Source organism: Lissotriton helveticus, chromosome 7, assembly GCF_964261635.1.
Source record: "Lissotriton helveticus chromosome 7, aLisHel1.1, whole genome shotgun sequence".
Taxonomy (NCBI): Eukaryota; Metazoa; Chordata; class Amphibia; order Caudata; family Salamandridae; genus Lissotriton; species Lissotriton helveticus.
The window spans coordinates 632,156,967-632,179,058 of record NC_136068.1 but is presented as its reverse complement, the minus strand read 5'-3'; the positions used below and the strand labels follow the sequence as shown (position 1 = coordinate 632,179,058).

Sequence of the window (22,092 nt, the reverse complement as noted above, 5' to 3'; positions counted from 1 at the left end):
TATGCCATGCTATGTTTTGTTATGCTATGCTGATGAGGGTGTATGAGGGTGAGTGAGTGAGGGTGAGTGAGGGTGTGTGAGGGGGTGTGAGGGTGAGGGCGAGGGTGTGATGGTGTGTGAGGGTGAGAGGGTTGGGAGGGTGAGGGGGTGTGAGGGTGAGTGAGGGTGTGTGAGGGTGTGTGCGGGTGAGGGGGTGTGAGGGTGAGGGTGAGTGAGGGTGTGTGCGGGTGAGGGGGTGAGGGTGTGAGGGTAAGGGTGTGAGGGTGTGAGAGGGGGTGTGAGGGTGTGAGGTTGAGTGAGGGTGTGAGTGAGGGTGTGAGGATGTGAGGGTGTGTGATGGTGAGGAGGTGTGAGGGTGAGTGAGGGGTGGTGAGGGTGTGTTAGGGTGGGTGAGGGTGTGTGAGGGTGAGAGGGTGTGAGGATGTGTGAGGGTGAGAGGGTGTGAGGATGTGTGAGGGTGAGAGGGTGAGTGAGGGTGAGTGAGGGTGTGTGAGGGTGAAAGGGTGTGTGAGGTGAGAGGGTGTGAGGGGGGGTGATGGTGAGTGAGGGTGTGTGAGGGGGTGTGATGGTGAGTGAGGGTGTGAGGGGTGAGGGTTGTGAGGGTGGTGCGGGTGTGAGAGTGTGTGAGGATGAGGGTGTGAGGGTGCGAGGGTGAGGGGGTGTGAAGGTGGGTGAGGGGCTGTGAAGGTGAGTGAGGGTGGGTGAGGGTGAGGGTGTGAGTGAGGGTGAGAGGATGTGAGGGTGCTTGATGGTGAGGGTGGGTGAGGGTGAGTGAGGGTGGGTGAGGGTGTGAGGGTGGGTGAGGGTGTGAGAGGGTGTGAGGATATGTGAGGGTGAGTGAGGGTGGGTGAGGGGGTGAGTGAGGGTGGGTGAAGGTGTGTGGGGGTGAGGGTGAGTGAGGGTGTGAGGGTGTGTGAGGGGTGAAGGTGAGTGAGGGCGTGTGAGGGGTGAAGGTGAGTGAGAGGGTGAGTGAGGGTGCTTGAGGGGGTGAGAGGGTTTGAGGGTGTGTGAGGGTGAGGAGGTGTGAGGGTACCAAGTAAATAGTGGCAGGGCAGACATCGTAAGAGAGAGAAAGACAAATGTTAAGATAACAGTGCTCGAAGGGGTTGTGAGAAGGTGCATGCTGAAGTCAGACAATGAATCCTATACATGGAACCCATTTCTAAAACCACAGATGCGGCCTTTGCTGTGTTAGAGGGGGCACGGGTTCCTGCTAAGCCTGACGTCCTTGTGAAGACTTAACCCAACATGAAAAAATGGTTAAAACGGTGCACCCATAAACAAATTTATAGAGCGAGTCTAAATTAAGTTATTATCAGATTGATGTGTGAGACTACTGCAAGAATGTCTAACACAATATAGTATGTAGAGAGATGGTCTCAATTGAATTTAAAGATGAACCGGCCTACCCATTAAAATCCCGTTAAAAAAATGCTTGTGGCTAAAGTAAAATATTTCGTTTGCGCATTTATTTGCCGAATGCTTGTTTCTGCATTTATGAGGTTCAAATCACTTTAAATTGCTTAGGCGAAGTCCTCAGTGACTCGGGTGTGTGGGTGTTGGGAGTGGGTCCAGATTCTAATAACGACTCAATGGGGATTTCCAGTAATAATTAAGTGGGGGTCACAAAAAGTCAAATAGGAAGAACCGCTGCATAAAGCGATCGCTCTTAGCCGTGCATTCACGGTGTGAGATCTCGAAAAAGAACAATGTACTTGGTTTATTGTGTGCTCTCCTGCCATCTAGTGTTTCTCTAGCAATGCAACTTATTTCCTTGGGGTCTTTGTTGCTTTGAACGTGCAGTAAGAAGACCTCTGAGCACGTCACCAGACAACTACAAGAAAAGGGACGCAGACACCCCCCAACATTATTTCCGTATTCCACTAACGCAGCGGCTGGTAGAAATGAATAGAAGGTGAAGCAAAGTCAGTCTTTAAACCGTCTGAGGGGTTTCTCTGCTAGCTTGCACATCGGAGAAATGTCTTATGAATAATATGGCCAACAACAAGCTCTCGGCATTGGTGTGGGGGGGAAGGGTGGCGCGGGGAGCAGCAGCCTTTGATGTGCGAGCGAGTGGGAGGGAACGACCATATGGGGTGTGCATGAGAAGTGAGGCCAAGCGCGTGCTGGGGAAGCGTCGCGCTTGAGTACCTCATCATAAACAAAGCGGTGTACTTCAAGAGGAGTTCAGCTTGCCTGATGCACGACTTCACTGTAACTACTCGTACAACAAAGGAGGGCGGCAGGGAGTGCGCGATGTGATGTTGCCTCCTCTGTTGTTCAGCTTGAATGAGCACTGTGTGCATTACAATGAGAAACTAGGTAGTTCATAAACATGGGGGGCTGCAGTTTGGCAAGGAGGAGGACGGCAGGGTTGACAGGAGAGACTGTAGTCAGGCAGGGGGCAGCATTACATGCTTTCAGTGTCACATTTCTGAGGGTTTGGTAGGGCAGGAATAAGGATCCACGTTGTAATGCAGCCGGTTCCAAAACTGATTTTACCAGCTGGATCGTTTTGTCCGGTAAAATTGTATCCGTTATTCTCACACGCAGTATATCTAGGTCTGTGAACAAAGGCTCACTCATGATCGAACAGAACAGAATGCCATATGGGAATTACATTCTGCTCAGCTCATGACCGAGATCTAAACAGATTTAAAGAGAGGTGGCAAAATTAGAACCTTGCGGGAAACCAACCCCTAATAGTACATGAGCCATGGCACAATAAGAGACGCAGTTACCAAAACTCCTATATAATGGAAATGCTGCCGAAATGTGTCTTCTCTCTGCACGACGGCATAAGTGGATTTTTTTGTTAACGGGATCAGTAGATTTCGGAAGCAATCAAGTATATATTTTATAAAATTTCACAACCCCTGCGGCAGGAAGCTTGTGGAGTGCAGGTAGAGACTATATAGAAGATGATACAAGCGCACAGAAAGCAAAGGAATGAAGAACGGGGCACATGCATGACAGGCCGTAGCAGGAGGACTGGTGGGTCGTATGGCCGATTGAGTGTTGTCACGATGAGAGAGTAGGCGCACAAGTGTAGGGTGTGCTGGCACTCCCCAGCAGGGAGTTGAGGCGTAGCGGCTGGAACACGGAGGGAGGGGAGTATAGGCACGTAGGAATGGCATAGCATTGTAAGAGGTCACTGACAACAAGCAATGTCCTGAGCAAATGGTGGGGGCCTGAAGCAGTGGAAATGAAGAAACAATTTTAAAACAAACAGCAATATCGAGAGGTGGTGGGGGCAGGGTTAAGTGTAGGGAGAGAAGGCACAGGCTGGACAGGCTGTGATCTGGACGCTTTGATGTGGTGTGCGAGGCGGGCAGAAAGGACGGCCGTGGGAGGTGGGAGGAGAAGTATGGAGAGTGGTGCAGGCGGGGGGCGTGGAGCAAACCCTTTGAAGAGCGTTTGGCTGCCAGGGGGGCGGAGAAACAGATTGCCTTCAAGGCAGGCAGAAGGCTCGGGCAAGCTCGTGCACGAGAGCACATGCACTCGTCAAAATCCGGATCGTAAAAAGTCAGCTTTGTGGATGGGCGGCATTAGGTCTCTCTACGAGACCTAAAAAAGAAGGGATCTCCCTGCTGTGGTCTAGATTTCAAGTCCAGAGGCGCTACCTTTCTGGCGCTCAAACTCTCATATCGTATAAACCATAAACCAGGCGCACAACACCCATTGGGCTCACGGGCCTTCAGCCACCTCCCCTCCTCCCCCCATCCCCCCCCCCCCCCCGCCCCCGTCGTGTCCGTCAGCCCGGGCAGAAACAGCTTCGCGGGCTGGCAAGCATCTTATTGCAGCCGCACCCGAGTACTTAACAGGTCTTTAAAAGACCATTTACTTGCAAATGGGGGTTTTGTTGTGTGTTGACCCCTTCTTACAGTCACTATGTCTAAGGTGGAAGAATTAGCCCCCCCCACCCGAAATATTTTTCTGGCCCCCCCCCCCGAAATTTGACTTGAGTTGCCCGCCTGCCATAAACCACACACAACCTCCCACACGCACACACCAAAATGCACATCAGAGTACAACCCCACACTCTAAACCATACAACTCTCCCACACTGAAAAACACACACACAACCAGCACGAGTGCACCAGCCACACACTAAATTGCACACAAGCTCTCACACGCTGAACCCCAACACACATATCAAACTCTCCATCGGCACAGCAGCCATACACTAATCCTTACATAAATCCATATCCACTGGACACCAAAACCTCACACTCCACAGGCCAAACACGCCGAACCGAGGTGCACATTTTCGTACAGAAGTACATGGGTGAGGTCTGAACTGGAGAGATGGCCCCCTTCCTCTGCTGTACATTTGTTAGACTGCTTCTCTCGCTCAGATTTTTGTCACGTCCTCTCTTTTACAGACACACCTACACGCGCGTATTCCTCACCCTATCTTTTTTAAGCACACACGAACTCGATCACTCTCTTCCATACACACACATTGCCTGTCAGTTTCTTCTCTGTTTTCCCTCTCTCTCTCTCCCTCCTTCTCATCTCGTTCCCTCCTCTGCTCACGGCCTTTCCATATCAGCTTCTGTGTCAATATCAGACTCCAGGAAGCTACTGTCCTTGGATCTGGGAGTGAAGGTTGCAGACCTCTCATTGGTGGGAATCCCCCTCCCCTGCCTGGTCTTTGTCTGCCTACAGTTGACAGGGTGTGTGATCTTGGCCATGTGACAGCATTCCAGTGCGTGACCCCCTGTTGTTGATAGCTTGGTTGTATATTGCATCAGAGAGGAGGCCGGGCAGTGTTGGAACACGTTATGCTCCGCTCTGAGAGGCGGTTATGCCTGGGCACAAGCACTCCCTTGTTAGAAAGATGTCCCTGATAAGACTTGAGCAGAGTTCGTGACGTCATGGTTCGGTGCCCCTGACAGGCTGCCAGTAGCAGGGTGGAGTGAGTTCATGTTAAGCCGATGCCTGGGGTGGAGACGGTCATCCAAACGGAGAATAGTGCGAGAGCAAAGTCACCCACATAAAAAGGCCCGTCGGGCTGGATCAAGGGCAGTTCCTTGCCAGACTACTAGTGTCTGCAGAGGCATTGGCCTGCACAATTTCCCTCTTTCCCCTACAGGGTGATGGTCACAGGAGTCTGGCAAAGCCATAGGAAGCGGACCTCCTTCCGCTTATCACATACAGATGAACGCGCAGCGCTCGCTGTAAGTCAAGGGCGGTGCTTCGCGCAGCCAGGGAACCCTGCCAAAGATCACACGGCTCTCAGGAGCCGCCCAAGAGCAGCCGCAAACCTGCCGGGTGAGCCGAGCAGGTCTAGGGGCGCGTTCCAGGCCTCACCCCGCACCTGGTGAGGCCCGGGGCCTGCCTGGAGCCTGGGAGAGGACAGGAAGCCTCTCCCCGACTCTCAGGCGCAAACTTATGGGCAGGGCATGTTCTGCGGGTGCTGCCAAAACCATTAAATGTGAAACAAGCCAGCAGAGAGAAGGTTACCTCACCTCCTCCAGGCCAATCTACCCTCCTGCCAGCTTCTAGTGGGTATGCGTCCCCTCGCGCGCCACTTTTTGTTCCTAATTTATGCGCAGGGACTGTGGCCCTCTCGCATACCATTCAGCCATCATATAGCCACGTGACACCTAGTACCCGTCGCTTCCATTCCCGACACTTGCACAGAGTAGTGTGAGAGCCATCGGAAGACGCGCTTCAAGCCTCAGCAGGAGATTGAACTGTTGTATAAATGCAGCTTTAGTACAATACAGCATTTATTTATTTAGTAAAACTGTCACGCACACGCCTCCCCAGAAGCAAGGTCAAAACACCGTTTAACATTTAGCTGGCAGGCCTAAGCAATTCCTGGATTTAAAATTGTTAATAAAAATGTAAACCAATGAGATGCATTTATATATATTGTGTATTGGACAATATGTCACCTGCAGCACCCCAAATCTATCCAGGTACTAAGCCTGGAGTACTTTCTGCTTTGAGACTTGTAGGCGCTTAAGAAATAACGATTAAAACACGTGTCCGTATTGGCTCAATGCGTCACCCTTGGCATGGAGCCCCCTGGCAGCAAGGACTGTGCGGTGTTATCCTCTTCCGCGCACGTGTGCACTGTGCAGGCGGCGACTGGTTTTGCCTGCGAGGTTGCCCAATGCCCATGGTTGTTCTGTGAGCCCCTCTTCCCTGGATAGGCGATGAATGAGACTGACATTGGCACAGGGGGTGGCCAGGACTCCTGCCTTTTCCCTCCCACCCCAAGCTGGCTCTGAATAGCTTGTCTTTTGGGGGTGTTTGCCTTCTGTGTCCCAGTGTCTGCACCCACCTCACTGGCTGCACTTCTACTGGCATGGAAGGGCCGCGGTGCCCTACAATTGTTTTGTTCAGATGGCACCCTGCCGTGTCCGATACTCCTTCGCATTCTGGTCTCATAAGCCCACTCCGGATGCAGTCACAGGCTGCATGTCCTAGCAGGCAAAGCGCTATTGGCCAAAAAGTAAGTCTTTCTGAAAGTGTAAGACATGATACGGGTCCACTTGGCAGGCACACATCCCCTCTGTTCTCCAAGACACCCATCACCCACCCTTCCATTACTACCTCTGGATGGTGCACTCTAAAAGTGAGAGGGGCACACCCTCATCCCCAGTCACTGCTCCTCCACTCTGGGCCAATTCTGAGTGATGTTGGTGTGAGGGAGAAGACAGGGCAGATTGGAGGGGAGCAGAGTTAGATCTGATTTACACTGTGTTCGTTAATCACAACCATGTCCCTTCAGAATCTCAAGGACACTTCAGCATTGCTGCCAAGTTATCCAAGGTCATACGTGACACTTATTGCCACATACAGCTTTTTAGGCAACAGCCCCATTGCATTCTGGAACTTGTAGTTTCCATTTCTCAATTATATGTAAGCTCATATTTGCAGCAAAGACAACAATGTTGGCTGAACAGTAAATGCTAATTGAACGTGTCACACATAGCGTGGGGTTAAATGAGAGCTATGTTCCACGAGGAATGGCTGAAGTGTAGATGACAACAGACCTCAGGAACAAACCAGTTAGAATGCATTTCAAAAGTAGTCTTGTTTTCACCCCATCCCTCTTTCTTCCACCACCCTACACTTCCTGTCTCTTTCTCTCAATCTGCTTCATCTCTTATTTCTCGCTTGTCCACCGGTTTCCTCTATATGTCTTCTTTTTTTTCACTTTAATTCCTCATTTGTTTGCTCTGCTTCAAAGTTGGATGGTGAAAAATAAGTCCTGATCCACAAAAATGAGTATAATTACCAACCACCTGCAACTTCCGGCACAATGTCAGCATTGCATATTGAGAACAATACTGACTCTTTTGGGCACTGGGAAAATTGGAACCTTTCCTCAACGATCTGGTCGATGGTTCTTGTTGTGCAGCAGCGGCTAGTGGAGGGAGTGCTGCGGGGCGGTGGGCAGGGGTGGGGGAGCGGCAGGGTAGGGGTAGTAAACTACGGCATACAGCTGAACAGTGTTAAGTAACTAAATAAATAAATAAAACACATTACATTGCGTGGGCTGCATTGCCAAATGCAATGGAGCACGCACAAGAAAATTCGTTTAATTTATATTTTTAGTTACTTATCTCTGTTCGGCCGTATGCTGTAGTTTACTACCCCTCCCCTGCCCCACAGCCCGTAGCACTCCCTTTACGAGCCGCTACTGTTATGCAGCATAAGAGGTAAAGATAAAACTCCTTCCATAATATCTACATTTCAAAATGTCTAAAACAATGAGTACGAACTCAGGTCGACAACTAAATTCACGTTAGTTTGTTTTTTTCAAATTCAGAAACAGATTAATTAGTACACCAGTCCAAGCATTATGGTGTAGAAGTCAAATCTCCGGAACAAATGTATCCTATTTAACAGAGAGAAAACAACTAACTCAATCACCACAACATATGTTATTTGAAGACAAAAATGTATGTTGGATTTCATAAAAATTTCATGCAAACACACCTACAAATCCCGGACTGCCCCTAAACTACCTTCAAGCTGAAATCCTAACCTAGGCAAGTTTCAGTAAAGATGGGAAAAGGTGTCAGCTGTTAGAGCCTTCCAAAGAAGTAACTCCAATCAGAGTCATGTAGCATGAAGCCACAGATCCAAAGATGAGGTCTGTACCTCAAGGCGTCCTAAAGCAAAAGTAACAGCTGTCCGTAACTACATTACAACACAAGGAATCACTGAATTAAGGTGCCTCCCACAGCGCTACTAGTATTTTTCCATTATTCCAGCATCCTCCTGCTTCCTTCCTCCTCCTACATGTTCACATTCTGAGATATTTTGTACGTCCTTGGTGCCATCTCCTTCTCCCACGAGAACTTGTCCCCCATCCGTTATCACAGTTCTTCCTCTCAGGCCTCTGCAGTGGGAACACAAGATACATTCAACATTCCACAGTGCCAGCAACATGCGAATCCAAACATTTAAAACATTTAACTGGAAAATACTTTGAAAATGCACTTCAGTCCTACAGTCAGGCTAAATGAACAACCTACATGTTACAGCATTCAGCATTTACTTCAACAATTATAAATGTCAACCCATGAAACAATAGCATTATGAGCAAAATGTTTAACAAAATTAGCAAACATATTTAGTTTGTTATCCCTCAACAAAGTTAGTGCACACTTTTCTCAGTTACATCTCTAAAGTACACAAGATTTGCGTTAATCATGAGAATATTTAAACATCTTGTATTCCACTTTCTTCTTTTCATTCTTTAGTCACACAATATATAGGTGAGTGCAGACTACAGGAATTATAACGCACTCCTACTGTCAATACAAAAGACGGGCCCAAACTACTCTCTCTCCCCCAGCACCTTGGATCAGTAACAAGACGTCAGCACATTGATGGGGCTTGATGATTGATCCTTTCAATGTGACACCCATGATGTAATCTTCTACTGGACTGGGTAGCGAGCATTAGGCCTCTGAAAAAGAGATTAACACACAGTTTGTCTCTCCAAGATGACCCCTGGTCATCTTGGAGATGACTCTCACAGCTCATCCTCAGCATTCTACCAGAGTTCAAGCAAGAGCTGAGTATAGCTGCACCCGTACAGCACCTCAGACCCCTGGCGCCTTCAGTCACCCATCTCTGATGGTGGGATACATGAGAGTCGAAGAAGGACATGGTCTGCCTTGGACTGACTCCACCGGCAACCTTAGTGGTTTGTTAGGGCGCTGCTGGTATCCTGTCCCAAGCTAAGGAGCTATTGATAATCTGTGGTATAATACTAGAGCCTGCAAACCCTGTATTAAAGCTGGTCTTTAACTTCCTCATTACAGGCGATTTGTGACACACTTACAGGCCTGTAATAAAGAAATGATGTAGCCGTTTAACTGTAATAACTTATCAGAGTTAAGTTCTGACTCCACAATGCCTGATGCTAGAGACAGCGGCTGAGGGGAAAAAGCAGGACATGTAGCATCATTAAATCTTCACTTTAAAATTAGAAAACAAAACATGTTTTTTTTCTTCTACTCTGTTTTTCTACACAATCGGTGCTAAGCAGAAAGGAGATATTTATGGCAACATGCTTATTTTTGAATGCTTTATGGAAATATAGAACCAATAATATCTCTCTGCATGCTTCTACTCTTTCTGAGCTACAGCGATTACAAAAAAATCGTATTTTTATTAAAGTAATGCTAATATCTTTTTTGCATCAAATCTCTAACTGCTTTTTGGTGTTTTCAATTTTGTACTACAGATTTTACCTAAATATTTTTATGTTTGCAAACATCCTATCTCTCATGAAAAAGGAACACACTAAGGATTCAAGCAGGTTGTAGGAAGGATGATGTTGTAACTGTGCATTATAAGGAATAAAGTCCCCCTGCTGTACAGTATAAGGATATTGCAAATCACCCCGGAGGTTCATGACCTTATAAAGGAACTGTGCCTCCCCTGTGACTTGCAATATCCTTATAATGTACAGCAGTGGGTACTTTATTCCGTATATATATTAGGCCAAGATTATCCTTAGGCATCCAGTTCCAAAGCAAGGATTCTCCTGCTATTGTTATATGAAACCATTCTGTTTAGAACATTTCTCAAGTTGTTTCTAAATGTTCTGCTGAAGCCCAAAGTTCCTCAAAGTGACTGAAATTGTTAAAGGTGTGGCAGGTGAAGTTAAGAGGCAGAGTAAATTGTGACAGTCCCTGATAGTGAGGAGGACGGATTTAGTGTACATTTATTCGGTAATTTTCTAAAGGGTGAGTAGTTAGTTATTTTCCCCACCCCATGACCAAATGTGTTAAGCCTCTGTCCCTCCTAGCTGTGTACCAGTCAATGCTGTTAATCCTCCCTGTCTCTCATTGTCAAAGACATTAAGACAACATTCTTGATGTGTGAAAACGCCTGCGACAAGCGTGTGACACTGGATATTAGCCAAATACCTGAAGCCACACCAAACAAGAGAATCTTGGCACACCAGGCTAGTTTATAATGAATAAATCTCATTGACCAAAGACACATTTGCAGTGGTCTTAGAGTCACAAATAAAAAAAAGACAAATATGCATATATCTACAGCTTCAAACAAACAAACGTGAACTTAATATATGGCTTTTCAAATGGTAACTATGCTCTGATTTTGCTTTGCTAGACTCCATTTTAAAGCGCAAATAAAAACTTCTAAGATTAAAGCTCCCTTTACATATAATTGATAATCTCACTTGGTTTCAGAATCTGTGGGATATGGGATCAGGCTCTAGAAGCCCCCAGGAAGAGTTTCATTGTTCTCAGAAAAAAACACAACAGCCTCCCTGCTCCATTTAGTTGCAGGAAGTGATTTCAGAGCTTGGTGCTGCAGATTCCAACATGTCCCAAGTTATTCCCATCTGTTGAATCAAGACATGAGAGTTTAAAGAAGATTGTGTTGCTTTGAAACCTGGCTATCAGTCTCATGACTTGCTGCCTGTGGTGACAGACCGCACAGGCTCTTCTCTGATTGGCTATCTCTTGCTATTAATCACACATGCAATCCATTAAAATTCCTCTTGCAACCCCTTGACAATTTCAGGATTGGGTGTGTATTGGGTTCAGAGAGATAGAGATCCCAGTTTCTGTCCCTATTAACCGCCATTTTTAATGGACAGCCAGAAGTAGCCAGTTCCCCAGTTATTCTGTGGTCATTCTAATTCATAATTCTCATAATTACTTTTGGTGTCTTGCCTTCTTTAAAAAAAAAATTTTTTATTAGCAGCACAGGAAAGAAATATAATCAAAAACAAACATATCAAGAAGTTAACAATAGAAAAGATCAGATCATGGACAGGATTAACATATCATAATAAATAAATTCTCATTAAACCCAAACACATCAAATGTAAATCATGTTGCAGGCAAATATTATAAATCAATATTCATATTCTAAGTAGACCTTGAATAAGTATACGTTTCAGCAGATAACAGACACCCAAATCTTATCAAATTTAACCAAGGCCTTATTGCCTCTAATCCTAGCCAGAGTAGATTCCATGCAGTGAATCTCGTTAAGTAATGACCACCATTCCATGAAGTGTGGGGGTGTAGGGGAAATCCAAGTGCGGGCGATTATAAGTTTTGCGCATGATAGCATGATTGTAATTATAGACTTTTGTGGAGTGTTCGCAATATTAACATCAAGCAGAACTAAAGCAGGATCCAGAAAAAGTGTACACCCTAATTTTAATTTCATTACATTCTCGACCGATGTCCAAAATTCAGATATCTTAGGGCAAGTATACAACATATGCACCAAGTCTGCCGCAGCCAGCGAGCACTTAGGGCATTTAGTTCGATCAGTAAAGCTACTATTAGAGGCCCATTTAGAAATTCTTTCAGGGGTATGATAAAGCATGCAAGTTGTCTTAAATTGTTGCAATCTTAAACTTGAGGAGAGTACAGCTTTGTGGATATTACCCAAAGATCTGTTGATAACTACTGAACTAATATTACTCCCTAGCATCCTACTCCATTTCTCCACCAAGGTACTACAATCGCTATCTCTGTATGTAATAAAACATTTACAACAGCGACTTATTAGGGACTTATTTTTAGGTCGAGCTGGTACAGCTGGAGACCTAATGTTGCCCGTCACGAGGGGAGGAGGACAAGAGGGTGTTACTAGCATTTTCCCTGGATTCGGGTGCGCGAACGCGCACGTCGCGTCCCGCGCCATACACATGCGCGCGCAGACAGACACTCGCTCACACACACACACCCCCTCCCCCACAGTCACACACACGCACTCCAAGACACATACACACACACGCACGCACACACACATACACAGCCCGCCCCCCCCCCGCACGCACGCGCACACACATGCTCCCCCCTCCCCCCCGCAGCTCAGCAACCCACTCACCGGCTTCCTTCGTGCGGCGGCTCTCCTCAGCTGCAGGGCCCGGCAGCAGGACTCTTCTTCCCTCCTTCGGCACCGGGGCGCAGGGTAGGCTCCTGCCTGCTCCGGTGCTCCAAACACGGCTCCAATCGCGGCTCTTCCGTGGGAGGCGGGGTAGGCTCCTGCCCTCCTACTTCCTGTTTCCGGTTGTCGCGCCGGCCTGCCTGACTTCCTGGTCGCAGGCCGGCAGAGTGACGAGGATGTTTGATTTGCCGTATTTATTTATTTAGTTATTTATGCATTTTTATATAGCGCAGACTTTACCCGAAGGCGGTATTTATTTATTTATGTATTTATGCATTTTTATATAGCGCGGACTTTACCCGAAGGCGGTATTTATTTATTCATGTATTTATGCATTTTTATATAGCGCGGACTTTACCCGAAGGCGTCAGAGCGCTTCACATTAGGAACAGAAATGAAACATAATGAGAAACATTACAAAAGAACAGGTTGCAAAAACATACGTTACTTACATAAGGTAATAGTGACAATTGTGAGCAAACAAAATACATGAGGTAGTAAAAACTATGAGCAACCAAAAATACATGAGGTAGTAAAGGTAATAGTGACAATCGTGAGCAAACAAAATACTTGAGTAAAAATTGTGAGCAACCAAAATACATGAGGTAGTAAAGGTAATAGTGACAATCGTGAGCAAACAAAATACTTGAGTAAAAATTGTGAGCAACCAAAATACATGAGGTAGTCAAAAGTGCACAAGAGGAAATGAAAGTGACAAGTGTGCAGTTATAAGAGAAAACAGTATAATTAGAGGTATAGTCCTGCAATAAGTGCTAGACACTCAGGCTCAGGAACAAGCGTTACATGGGCAAGGTGGCACTTGTGCAAGTATCAAAGGTAAAGACATGTGAGAGGTAGCAGCCGTGTGTTGCAAGGGCAGAGTGGTGTGTGCATGTTACAAAAGGGCACCGAACACCAGTACATGGAAAATACTGCAAAAAGGCAGACCCTCCAATCACAGGCATACACTGGGAAGGCACTTCCATGGTCATGGAAAGTAGAAATTATCAGTAGTGGGAAGTCTTCCTCACAATAGCAAGAGGACGTGAATTACTTTTGGAGGTGTCTCTGGAGGAGAAGAACTTTGAGGTCCCTTTTGAAGGCCTGGGAGGAGGCGGTGGTTTGTAAATACAAAACATATTGCATTACAAATGCTATAGGTATCACATTTGCGAAAGTTATAACTATTGGCATTGTAAATGACGAAGCTATTAATTTAGCTATTTAAAAAAAAAGAAACATAAATAAAAACTTTGCCATTTACAATACCAATAGCTCAAACTTTCCTAATGCGAGACCTATTGCATTGCAAATGCTTGTTTTGAGAGTAGAGGCTCTCCCAAATAACAGTGGACTCAGAGATACTCTGAAGCTGCATTTTTCGGATCAGGAAATCATATATTTGCATGTACTTGTACCTCATAGTATCCGTAACATTATATAGTGTTTTAAGAGTCTCAAAGCTCAACAGCCCCTGTGCGCCATGTAGATCTCCAAGTGTTTTTATTCCATGCGCCAGCCATATACTAGCGGTTCCATCGTTAAATATCCCTGGTAAACCCGGATTACCCCATAAAATTAAATTAGGGTGAAAAAAAGTCAGATTACAAAAAGCCTGTATATTACGCCAGATTTTTACCAAATCTCTTGCGGTCTTGAACTGTACTCTTTTAAAGTAATTAGGGTCGTTAATCCTCCATAGAAAAAACTTAGCATCCTTATCAAACATAAACGTTAAAAAGTAAGGTCGAATGTCTGATCCTTCCGAATTAATTAAGTATCTCATGCGTCCAACAAAAGCGGCCCAAAAGTATAATTTAAAATCCGGAAAGTTCAGCCCTCCTGCTTCTATGGTCTCTTTTAAGAGAGTCATAGATCTGCGGGCTTTATGATATCCCCATATAAAGCTACTAAAGATACCATCCAAGTTTCTAAAGAATACGTTTCCCAAAGCCAAAGGAATAGAGCGGAATAAGTAAAGAAATTTTGATAGTATTATCATACGTATCAAATTGATTCTGCCTATGATATTTAGGGGTAGTTTATGCCATTTTTTTAAGAGAACTTTAGTAGTTTTAACTAATTCCTCATAATGTATTTTCGTTATGTTCTTAACTTGAGCAGTGATCCTGACCCCTAGATAAGTGGCCGCTTGACACAATCCGATGATTGCCCTCCCCGGTTTGTAGTTACCAATTATTTGGGTTTTATTTATGTTTAGTTTATATCCGGACACATCCCCGAATCTGGTTGCTTCTGCCTTAATGCCTTGCATAGCTTTTACGATATCAGTTGAGTAGATAGCAATATCGTCGGCGTAAGCGGTCATTTTTAATGTATGCGGGCCAAATTTAAAAGGAATGATATCAGATTGGAGTTGTAGTGCTTGGAGAAATGGCTCTATAGATAATGCAAATAGAAGGGGTGACAAGGGACACCCTTGGCGAGTTCCACGAGTAATAAGAAAAGGAGCTGCTTTCAAATCTTTGTAACAAACAACAAAATGACGTAAGGAATGCTTGAACTAGTCCCAGAAAATAGTGATCGCACGGGGCTGCATCCATGTCCACTGATTTTGTTTTTGGATTTCTTTTTGGGCACTCTCCCTCTAAACACAGAGACCAGCCATATGCAAATCGGACTTGGTCATGACCCATAGGAAATATCTAGCCCAAACTGCTATTGAAGGCTGTCACCAGAAAGGCACGCAAGCAAACGAAACCAGTTTGGGTCTACTTCGGCCTCACCAGTGACCTATAGCTTGAGTTCTGTGACACTGTGAGCACAGGATCCACCTTTGCGCATACCGTTTTCTGCAACAAGCAAAAAACGGATGGAAAACATGCTGGAAAAACGTCAGCCACTAGCCATTGCTCTGTGCTGTGTCCACTTTGTTTTTTGCCCACTTTGACTCTCTTGCCAAAGATCATTCATATGCAGATCAGTCTTCATGTTGCTCCAATGGGAACAGTCCTGTCTGAACTACCAGGCAGAATCCTTCCTGATAGAAACATCAGCAACCCCCAAAAATGAGGAACTGAGGTGTGGCCTGAGTAATCAACAGTGTCTTCCACCAGTCACCTTTTTGTTTTCCTCAATGCAACACTCTAAGTGGATTGGGTATACCCAGATAGGGGTTCTGTGATCTACGTGCCATCAGACAGAAACTGTACCTCCCCGATGAGACTTAATTAAGCCTAATGTGGCCGGGGGTTGTTTGTGTTCTCATCTGGAAGGGACCTGGTATGGTAGTTGGAGCTGGACTGTTCCTTTTGGAACAGGACCAACATTGATTTGCATGCAGCTGGTCTCTGTATAGAGTGAAATAGTGGGTAAAAATGATGGACTGGATTGTACCCCAAGTAGTTATCAGTGGCTGAGAATAATTCAAGTATTCCACTGCACCTTTTTATATTTCTCACTTTCTTCAAATGTTAGCAAGAAGTCAGCTGGAGTGAGATGCATAAAATTGCCTAAAATAGGAGAAATACTAAGCATTCTGCAGAAGTGCATGGTCATATTAAAAAGCCGACTATACAATGGCTGATCAATGAGTTAAAAATATAACCAGACTAAAAAAGCAGTGCTTGGACTTCTAGAAACCTAGACAGTAGGTGCCCTGAGTTTCCATATGTGCTTCTCCAGACATTATTCCTCAGTACTGATACACATAAGAGGCTTCAGTGCTCCTATGTATATAGGTTTCCGCAATTCTTCTGTACACAGGCGCAAGCTCTACCTACTGTTTCACATACAGCGTCTACTCAGTGCTCCAAATAAGGGTCTATTCAGCTGTACTGTGCACATATAGAGGGATCTCATCAGTGGTCCAGTACATAACAAGTGCATAAGTTCCCCTAAGTCCTTGACATGCATACAGTGTTTACTCTTTTTATTTGTGCACATATGAGGTAGGGATGTGCGCAAATATTTTTACTCAAGTGTAATCTTGCATAAAACCCAATGATTATGCTATGTGTGTGACACATAATTTCAGTTTTTATCATGTTTACACTGATAAAATAGCTTATGCCCGCAAGACACTTGGTTCGAGTAGAAAATGTGTTGCGTAAACTGTAGAAATAGATGTGGGCCACAGCTGAATGCCTTGTACGTTCAAAAGTCATGATGGACTGTAAAAAACGTTATTGGCAGTACATTAAGTTGGTATATCGTGCCTTTTGCTTGCAAGTGGATATACCCGAGGTACAGTTTAGTATCCAACAGATTGCCATGCATAATATAGCATAAAACCCATAATTCTCATGTGTTAAGCGCAGACATTTTTTTTCACCCACCTCTAAAATGGGACCTCCACACTGTTCATCTAGACGAAGCCAGTAGGTTTGGTTATATGAATACTCATCCATGCTTCTGTACTATATTTTCATAACTCCGATACATGCACACAGGGTCACCTGAGGACTCCTATACATGTTTGTCGTATAACATTGTCTCTTATCTTTTCTTGCAGCATCTCCTGCGTTTGAAAGATCCGATTCCTCTTCGGACAAGTCGCCTCATCCTCTCTACAAACCTCATAGAAAGAGTGGCAAGTCGCAGGGTGGGTCTACCCCGACAAGCAAGCACCTTCCCTCCTTGGCCAGCCCATCAACGCCCACAGAGAGCCTCCCCAGTCCAATTCTAGACGGCATCCGCAAGAAACTCTCTAAAGTTGGTCATTCACCCCCTGGATCAGTTTCGAAGCATGGCCAGAGCTTGGCAGCGAAATCGGCCTTTTATTCTACCCCGGTGTCTTCAGGTTCATTCTCCAGAGAGGATAGGAGGCCTAAGGATGCAACGGCGAGTGTGCGTACAGAGAGCCAGAAGGAGTCGCACAGAGAGGGACTGCCCGGCCTCCAGAGCCCAAGTGATGACGGGCAATGCAAGACTCACCAGAAGGTCAGCCAGGATTTTGAGGAAAGAGATGCTGGCACCGGTGATCTCACAAATATGAGAAGAGAAAAGAACCCTAAAGCTGGGCTCACTGGCCTGTCTTCAGAGTCGCAGACAGGGAGCTCTGCTGAGCTTTCCTCCAGCAGTGGGGTCTACGTCTCTCCCGGTGAAGATGAATCTACAGATGATTACTCAAGTAGTAGCTGGAACTCTGCTCTGGCCAACCAGGACTTTATGAAGCTCTATTGGCCCAACCAGGTGGACCGAGAGGACGATCCCTTCCAGCGGGCCTCAGATAATCTAAAGGAAGTATCAACTGAGGTCTCTAACCTGCATATGGACCTCCTTGGGCTACTTTCACGAGTAGACTCTGGTAAAAGGACATTCCAACCAGGCAGGGGAAGCCCTGAGCTTTCCTCGGCCTTACGGATGCAGGGGAAGGCTGGCCGAGAGGCTTCCTTGGAGGCGTTGGTAATGGAGTCTCAGGGTGGACTGCTTGTGATGGCTCAAAGCTGGGAGTCCCAGTTAGTGGGTATTCTACAGAAAGTAACCACCAGCCTTAATGACTTGGAGATGCTGAAAGGCCAGAACATGTCTTTGATCAGGGACAGTGTCATGTCAAGGAGCAAAGAGAATCCTACTCTCCGGCCAGCAGCCAACAGACAGGGTGTTGACGTTGTGGATGCGAATGTTGAGAGCACAATGCAGGCGCCCGAAGGTAGGTGTGTAGAATTTGTGGGGAAGTTGAGGGAGTATTCTCGTGCATTGGCCGGCAAGTTGCATTTTAGGAAGAGTTAATTATTCCATGTTAAGGTTTTTGTGTCATTGGATGACTTGTTGTAAGGTACTCGGCTGCAGTCACCTTCAGTCCCTTTACCTATGCCCAACAAACCCAGGTGGAGCTGGCCAGGTTGCTGACGTAAGGCTTTTTTTTGTGTATAGGTTTTTATTGGCACTTTATATTAGCCGTTACATACAGTATCACAGGTAAGCATGATGACAGAATGGTTCATAACAATATACATTCAGCAGGAAACAGGTCTCTACCCACCCAGAATCCGGCATCCCTGTCCCATTCACAGTAGTGAATCAACAATTAAACCAGATTTTCGAAAAAGAGCCCATACCGACCCCGCCACCCTGATCACCGGTGAACACTAATCCCCCACCCCCTCTCCATTCATGAGCCCAACATCCCACCAAGTCTAGTTCAAGGAGGTCCATCAGCTCAGTAAGCATTACAGCCCATGCCCACAAATCATCCTCAATTTTAACGTCCCTACGGGTTTTCCGCATATACCATTCTTTGCATTTGCCCATTCAGCCATATCTTTCAGCCGCTCAGCGAACACAGGAGCTCTCCGGGACGACCATAATACAGCCATCCGTCGCTTGGCCAATGTGATCCCCAACATCAAAAACTTCCTACTTCATTTCTTTTTCTTTTGACACAACACTTTGTTTTGTTTTTTCTCACCAATAGCTCTTCACAAAGAAGCACACTACAAACGTAGAAGAAAAAACAGGTTGCTTTAACAAGTAACATTAAAATTACAGAGCAGTGCATGAAGCATGAGCTGTGATTGTGTACACCTGTGCTAATATTTAAAGAGTCTGGGAGGGTTGAAGGAGATACTTAGATCTTAATTACCTTATCACGAAGCAAGCCTTGGCGAGGTTTGAATAGCCTTTACATCAAAAAGTGAGGAAAGAGGACAAAATACATGTGTCTGTCAGACTCATTGTTGAGGTGTCCGTTTAATAGAGCATAAGCATGTACTCAGTTATTATGCTTCAGGTGTTGGGGAAATGCAGAATTGTTACATTACCACTAAACATTATCATCCACCCTTGATATTCATCCCAGTTTCTCATTCTGTATAGAAATGTTACTTTCTTTAATATTTTTTTCAGGTTATTCGTGACCTCTCATGAAGGTCCAAAAAGGCAGACAGAATCCAATTCAGTCGCGTTATCTCAATTTACATTGTCCTTCTTATTCCTAGTGACCTTATGGTGTATTTGTAGGTAGTAGGTACAATTTTGAGAAGCCCCATTAAAATATAGACTTTATTACATACCACGATGTTGCAGGCTTTGAGTGTGTCTTCCGGAGTAGAAAAAATAACATTAAGATTATTTGCCAGAAGCTCAACTTTGGGCCATATGTATGATCACTACATTTTGCGAGTTCCTAATTGCAAGTTTTTGTTACTCGCTATTAGGAAGTCACAAAATGCTAAGTACAGCAGTCTGTTTGACACTGTTTGGATTCCCAGTGGGTTGCAAATGGATCTGCCTCATCAATATTCATGAGGCAGGTCGCAATTTGCAACCCATTGGGAATGGCCAAGATCAGAGTGATGGTGGTGTGCTGGGGCCAGCAGACTACCATGTCTGTAATGGCTTTTTAAATAAAGCAATTTTTTGGGGGGAAATGCAGCCCATTTTCCTTGAAGGAAAATGGGATGCATTTCTGTTAGACCTGGCATCCTTGGCGTGGTTTCCCCCTATCTTTTTGCCTCTACCACCTGTATTTTTGATGCTGTGCTGGATTTCGTTTTTGCTGGATTAGATGCTTTGGGCACTTTGCCACTGCTGTTCAGTGTCAAAGTGCAAGTGCTCCATGGGTAAATTGTTATTGTGATTGGTTATCCATGATTGGCATATTTGTATTACCAAGAAGTCCCAAGTAAAGTGCACTGAGAGTGCCAGGGCTGGTGATTCAAATGCTACTAGTGGGCCTACAGCACTGATTGTTCCACCCACATAAGTAGCCCTAAAATGGTGTCTCAGGCCTACCACTGCAGTGCCTGTTTGCAGTCTGTGAACTGCCATCTCCTCCTGGTCAGTGTCCCCACTGACCGGGCCTAACCCTTCCCTTTCTGTACACATTGGTCACCCCTATGGAAGGCTCAAGGTACTCCCTTGGGCAGGGTGCAGTGTATGTGAAAGGTAGAGCATGTTCTAGTGCAGGTGACATGCTCTTGTAGTGAATTACAACCATTTTCGTTTTTCACTATTGTAAGGCTATCTTGCCCCATAGGCTATCATTGGGAATGCTGGCTACAGTGGCTACCAGCATATCTCCCCCTAGGAGCAAGATAGGACATAAAAGTTTGGTATCCCTGAACTCAGAATTTAATAACACATCTTTTAGGAAAGGTTGTTTTTAAATCCTGTGTTTGGGAACATCACTTTTAGAAAGTTGCTGTTCTCTTTTCTGCCCTTTCTGTGCGCCTTGCCCTGTTTGTGAATTGACTGTCTGGTTTGTGAGTGACAGGGGCTGGGTGGCTCCCAGAGGCTGAGTGGGCCATCCCTGGGCTGAATAGCCCCATCTGCATGCAGAGTGGTGGGAGGGTGTAGCACCTGGGCCTGAATAGGGCTGTGCCTGCCTTCCACAATGCTGGCTCCACCTCCTGCTGGGTTGCTGAGGACCCTGCCCCTCTCTCTGAAAGGAAAGAAGAGGCCAGGGAAACAAAGTGCTCAAGGAACACCCAGAACTGGTTCAGACCGGGCTCAGAGCCCTCCTGCACAAAGGGATCAAACACTTTTAGGGGTATAAGTCCAGGACCCCTGACTACAGAAGATTAGATAATCCTGGAATCAAGAAGGAACCTCTGCCAAGGAGAAAGCTGAAACTGAAGAAAGAAGACTGTCCAGCTGTTGCTCTGCTGGACTGACCTGCTGTTGCTTTGCTGCCAAGGAGAGGGGAAGGACTTTGCTTTGTGCTGTGTCCCCTTGCTTGAAGGAATCTCCAAGAGCCTGAAAAAGCTGGCTCCCTGTTAAGAAGTCCCAGGAACAAAAAGACTTCACCCCAGCTCCCATGAACTCTGCTGAGAGAGTTCTGTCCTTCCTAGAGTGCTTGGGCCAGTTGTGTTGCCTCTGGAAGTTGTACCTGTGTTGGGAAGCTGGAAACCAAGAAGACTTTCTGCAAGTTTTACCACATCGCTCGCTTGCGGTGCGCATCCCTGTCAGTGCGAGGAAATTCCCGCTGCTACGACGGCCGAGATCATCGCAGCGCCTGTTGCCACTGACAGAGTCGTCGCATCCTCCGTTTGCGGGACGCACCAGTCCAGTGCGGGAAGATTGCCATCGCTGCGAGTATCGTTGCAGAGCCTGACGTCACTGGGTGTGATCATCGCACCGCTTGCATGCGGACCGCATCACGTCGCTGCAAACATCGTCGCAGGGCCATCGCATCGAGGAGCTGCGAGAGGAAGTTCGTCGCTGGACCTCGCATTGTCGCCCCGGAGATCGTCGCAGCCCCCAAAGATCATCGCATCATGTCTTTGCGAGCTTTTTCACTACAGAACCTCCACACCAGAATCCATACAAGGGATCGCCTCCCTCCCCATACAGACCCGATTCGTCGCAACACTCCCGCTACATCCAGCGGGGTTGTCGCATCGCCTCCCCAAGGTTTCAGGAGTGACGCATCGCTTGTTTTCCACCGCACCAGCTTCTGTTTTGGAACTTTGTCGCATTTAAAGGTACTGTTGGCTAAACGTGACGCAACTGTGAACTTTTCACGCAACTGTGGATTATTTTATCGCAACTTTAAGAACTCTTTTGAAACCATATTCTTGAACTGTGTATGTTGGATTTTTGTCGTTTTGGTCTTGTGTAGTTTAGATTAAATACCTTTATTTTTCTAAACTGTTGTGGAGTCAGTTTGTGGTGTTTTCACTGTGTTACTGTGTGTGTTGGTACAAATACTTTACACATTGCCTTTGATAAGCCTTGCCTGCTCGTGCCAAGCTACCAAGGGGG

The 22,092-nt window shown here is 46.0% G+C and overlaps 1 protein-coding gene across 4 annotated transcripts in view; it reads left to right on the top strand.

Moving 5' to 3' along the window:
• Positions 1–22,092, top strand: part of LOC144768867 (uncharacterized) — a 209,452-nt gene that overhangs the window by 40,328 nt on the left and 147,032 nt on the right. For all 4 annotated transcript variants that reach the window (XR_013598647.1, XR_013598646.1, XM_078652875.1 and 1 more), the window contains exon 3: positions 16,898–18,037. Coding sequence is in view for 2 of the 4 variants with exons in the window: in XM_078652875.1 (XP_078509001.1) it covers positions 16,898–18,037 (1,140 nt within the window). In the remaining 2 variants the exon portion in view is untranslated. The remainder of the gene's footprint in view (positions 1–16,897; positions 18,038–22,092) is intronic.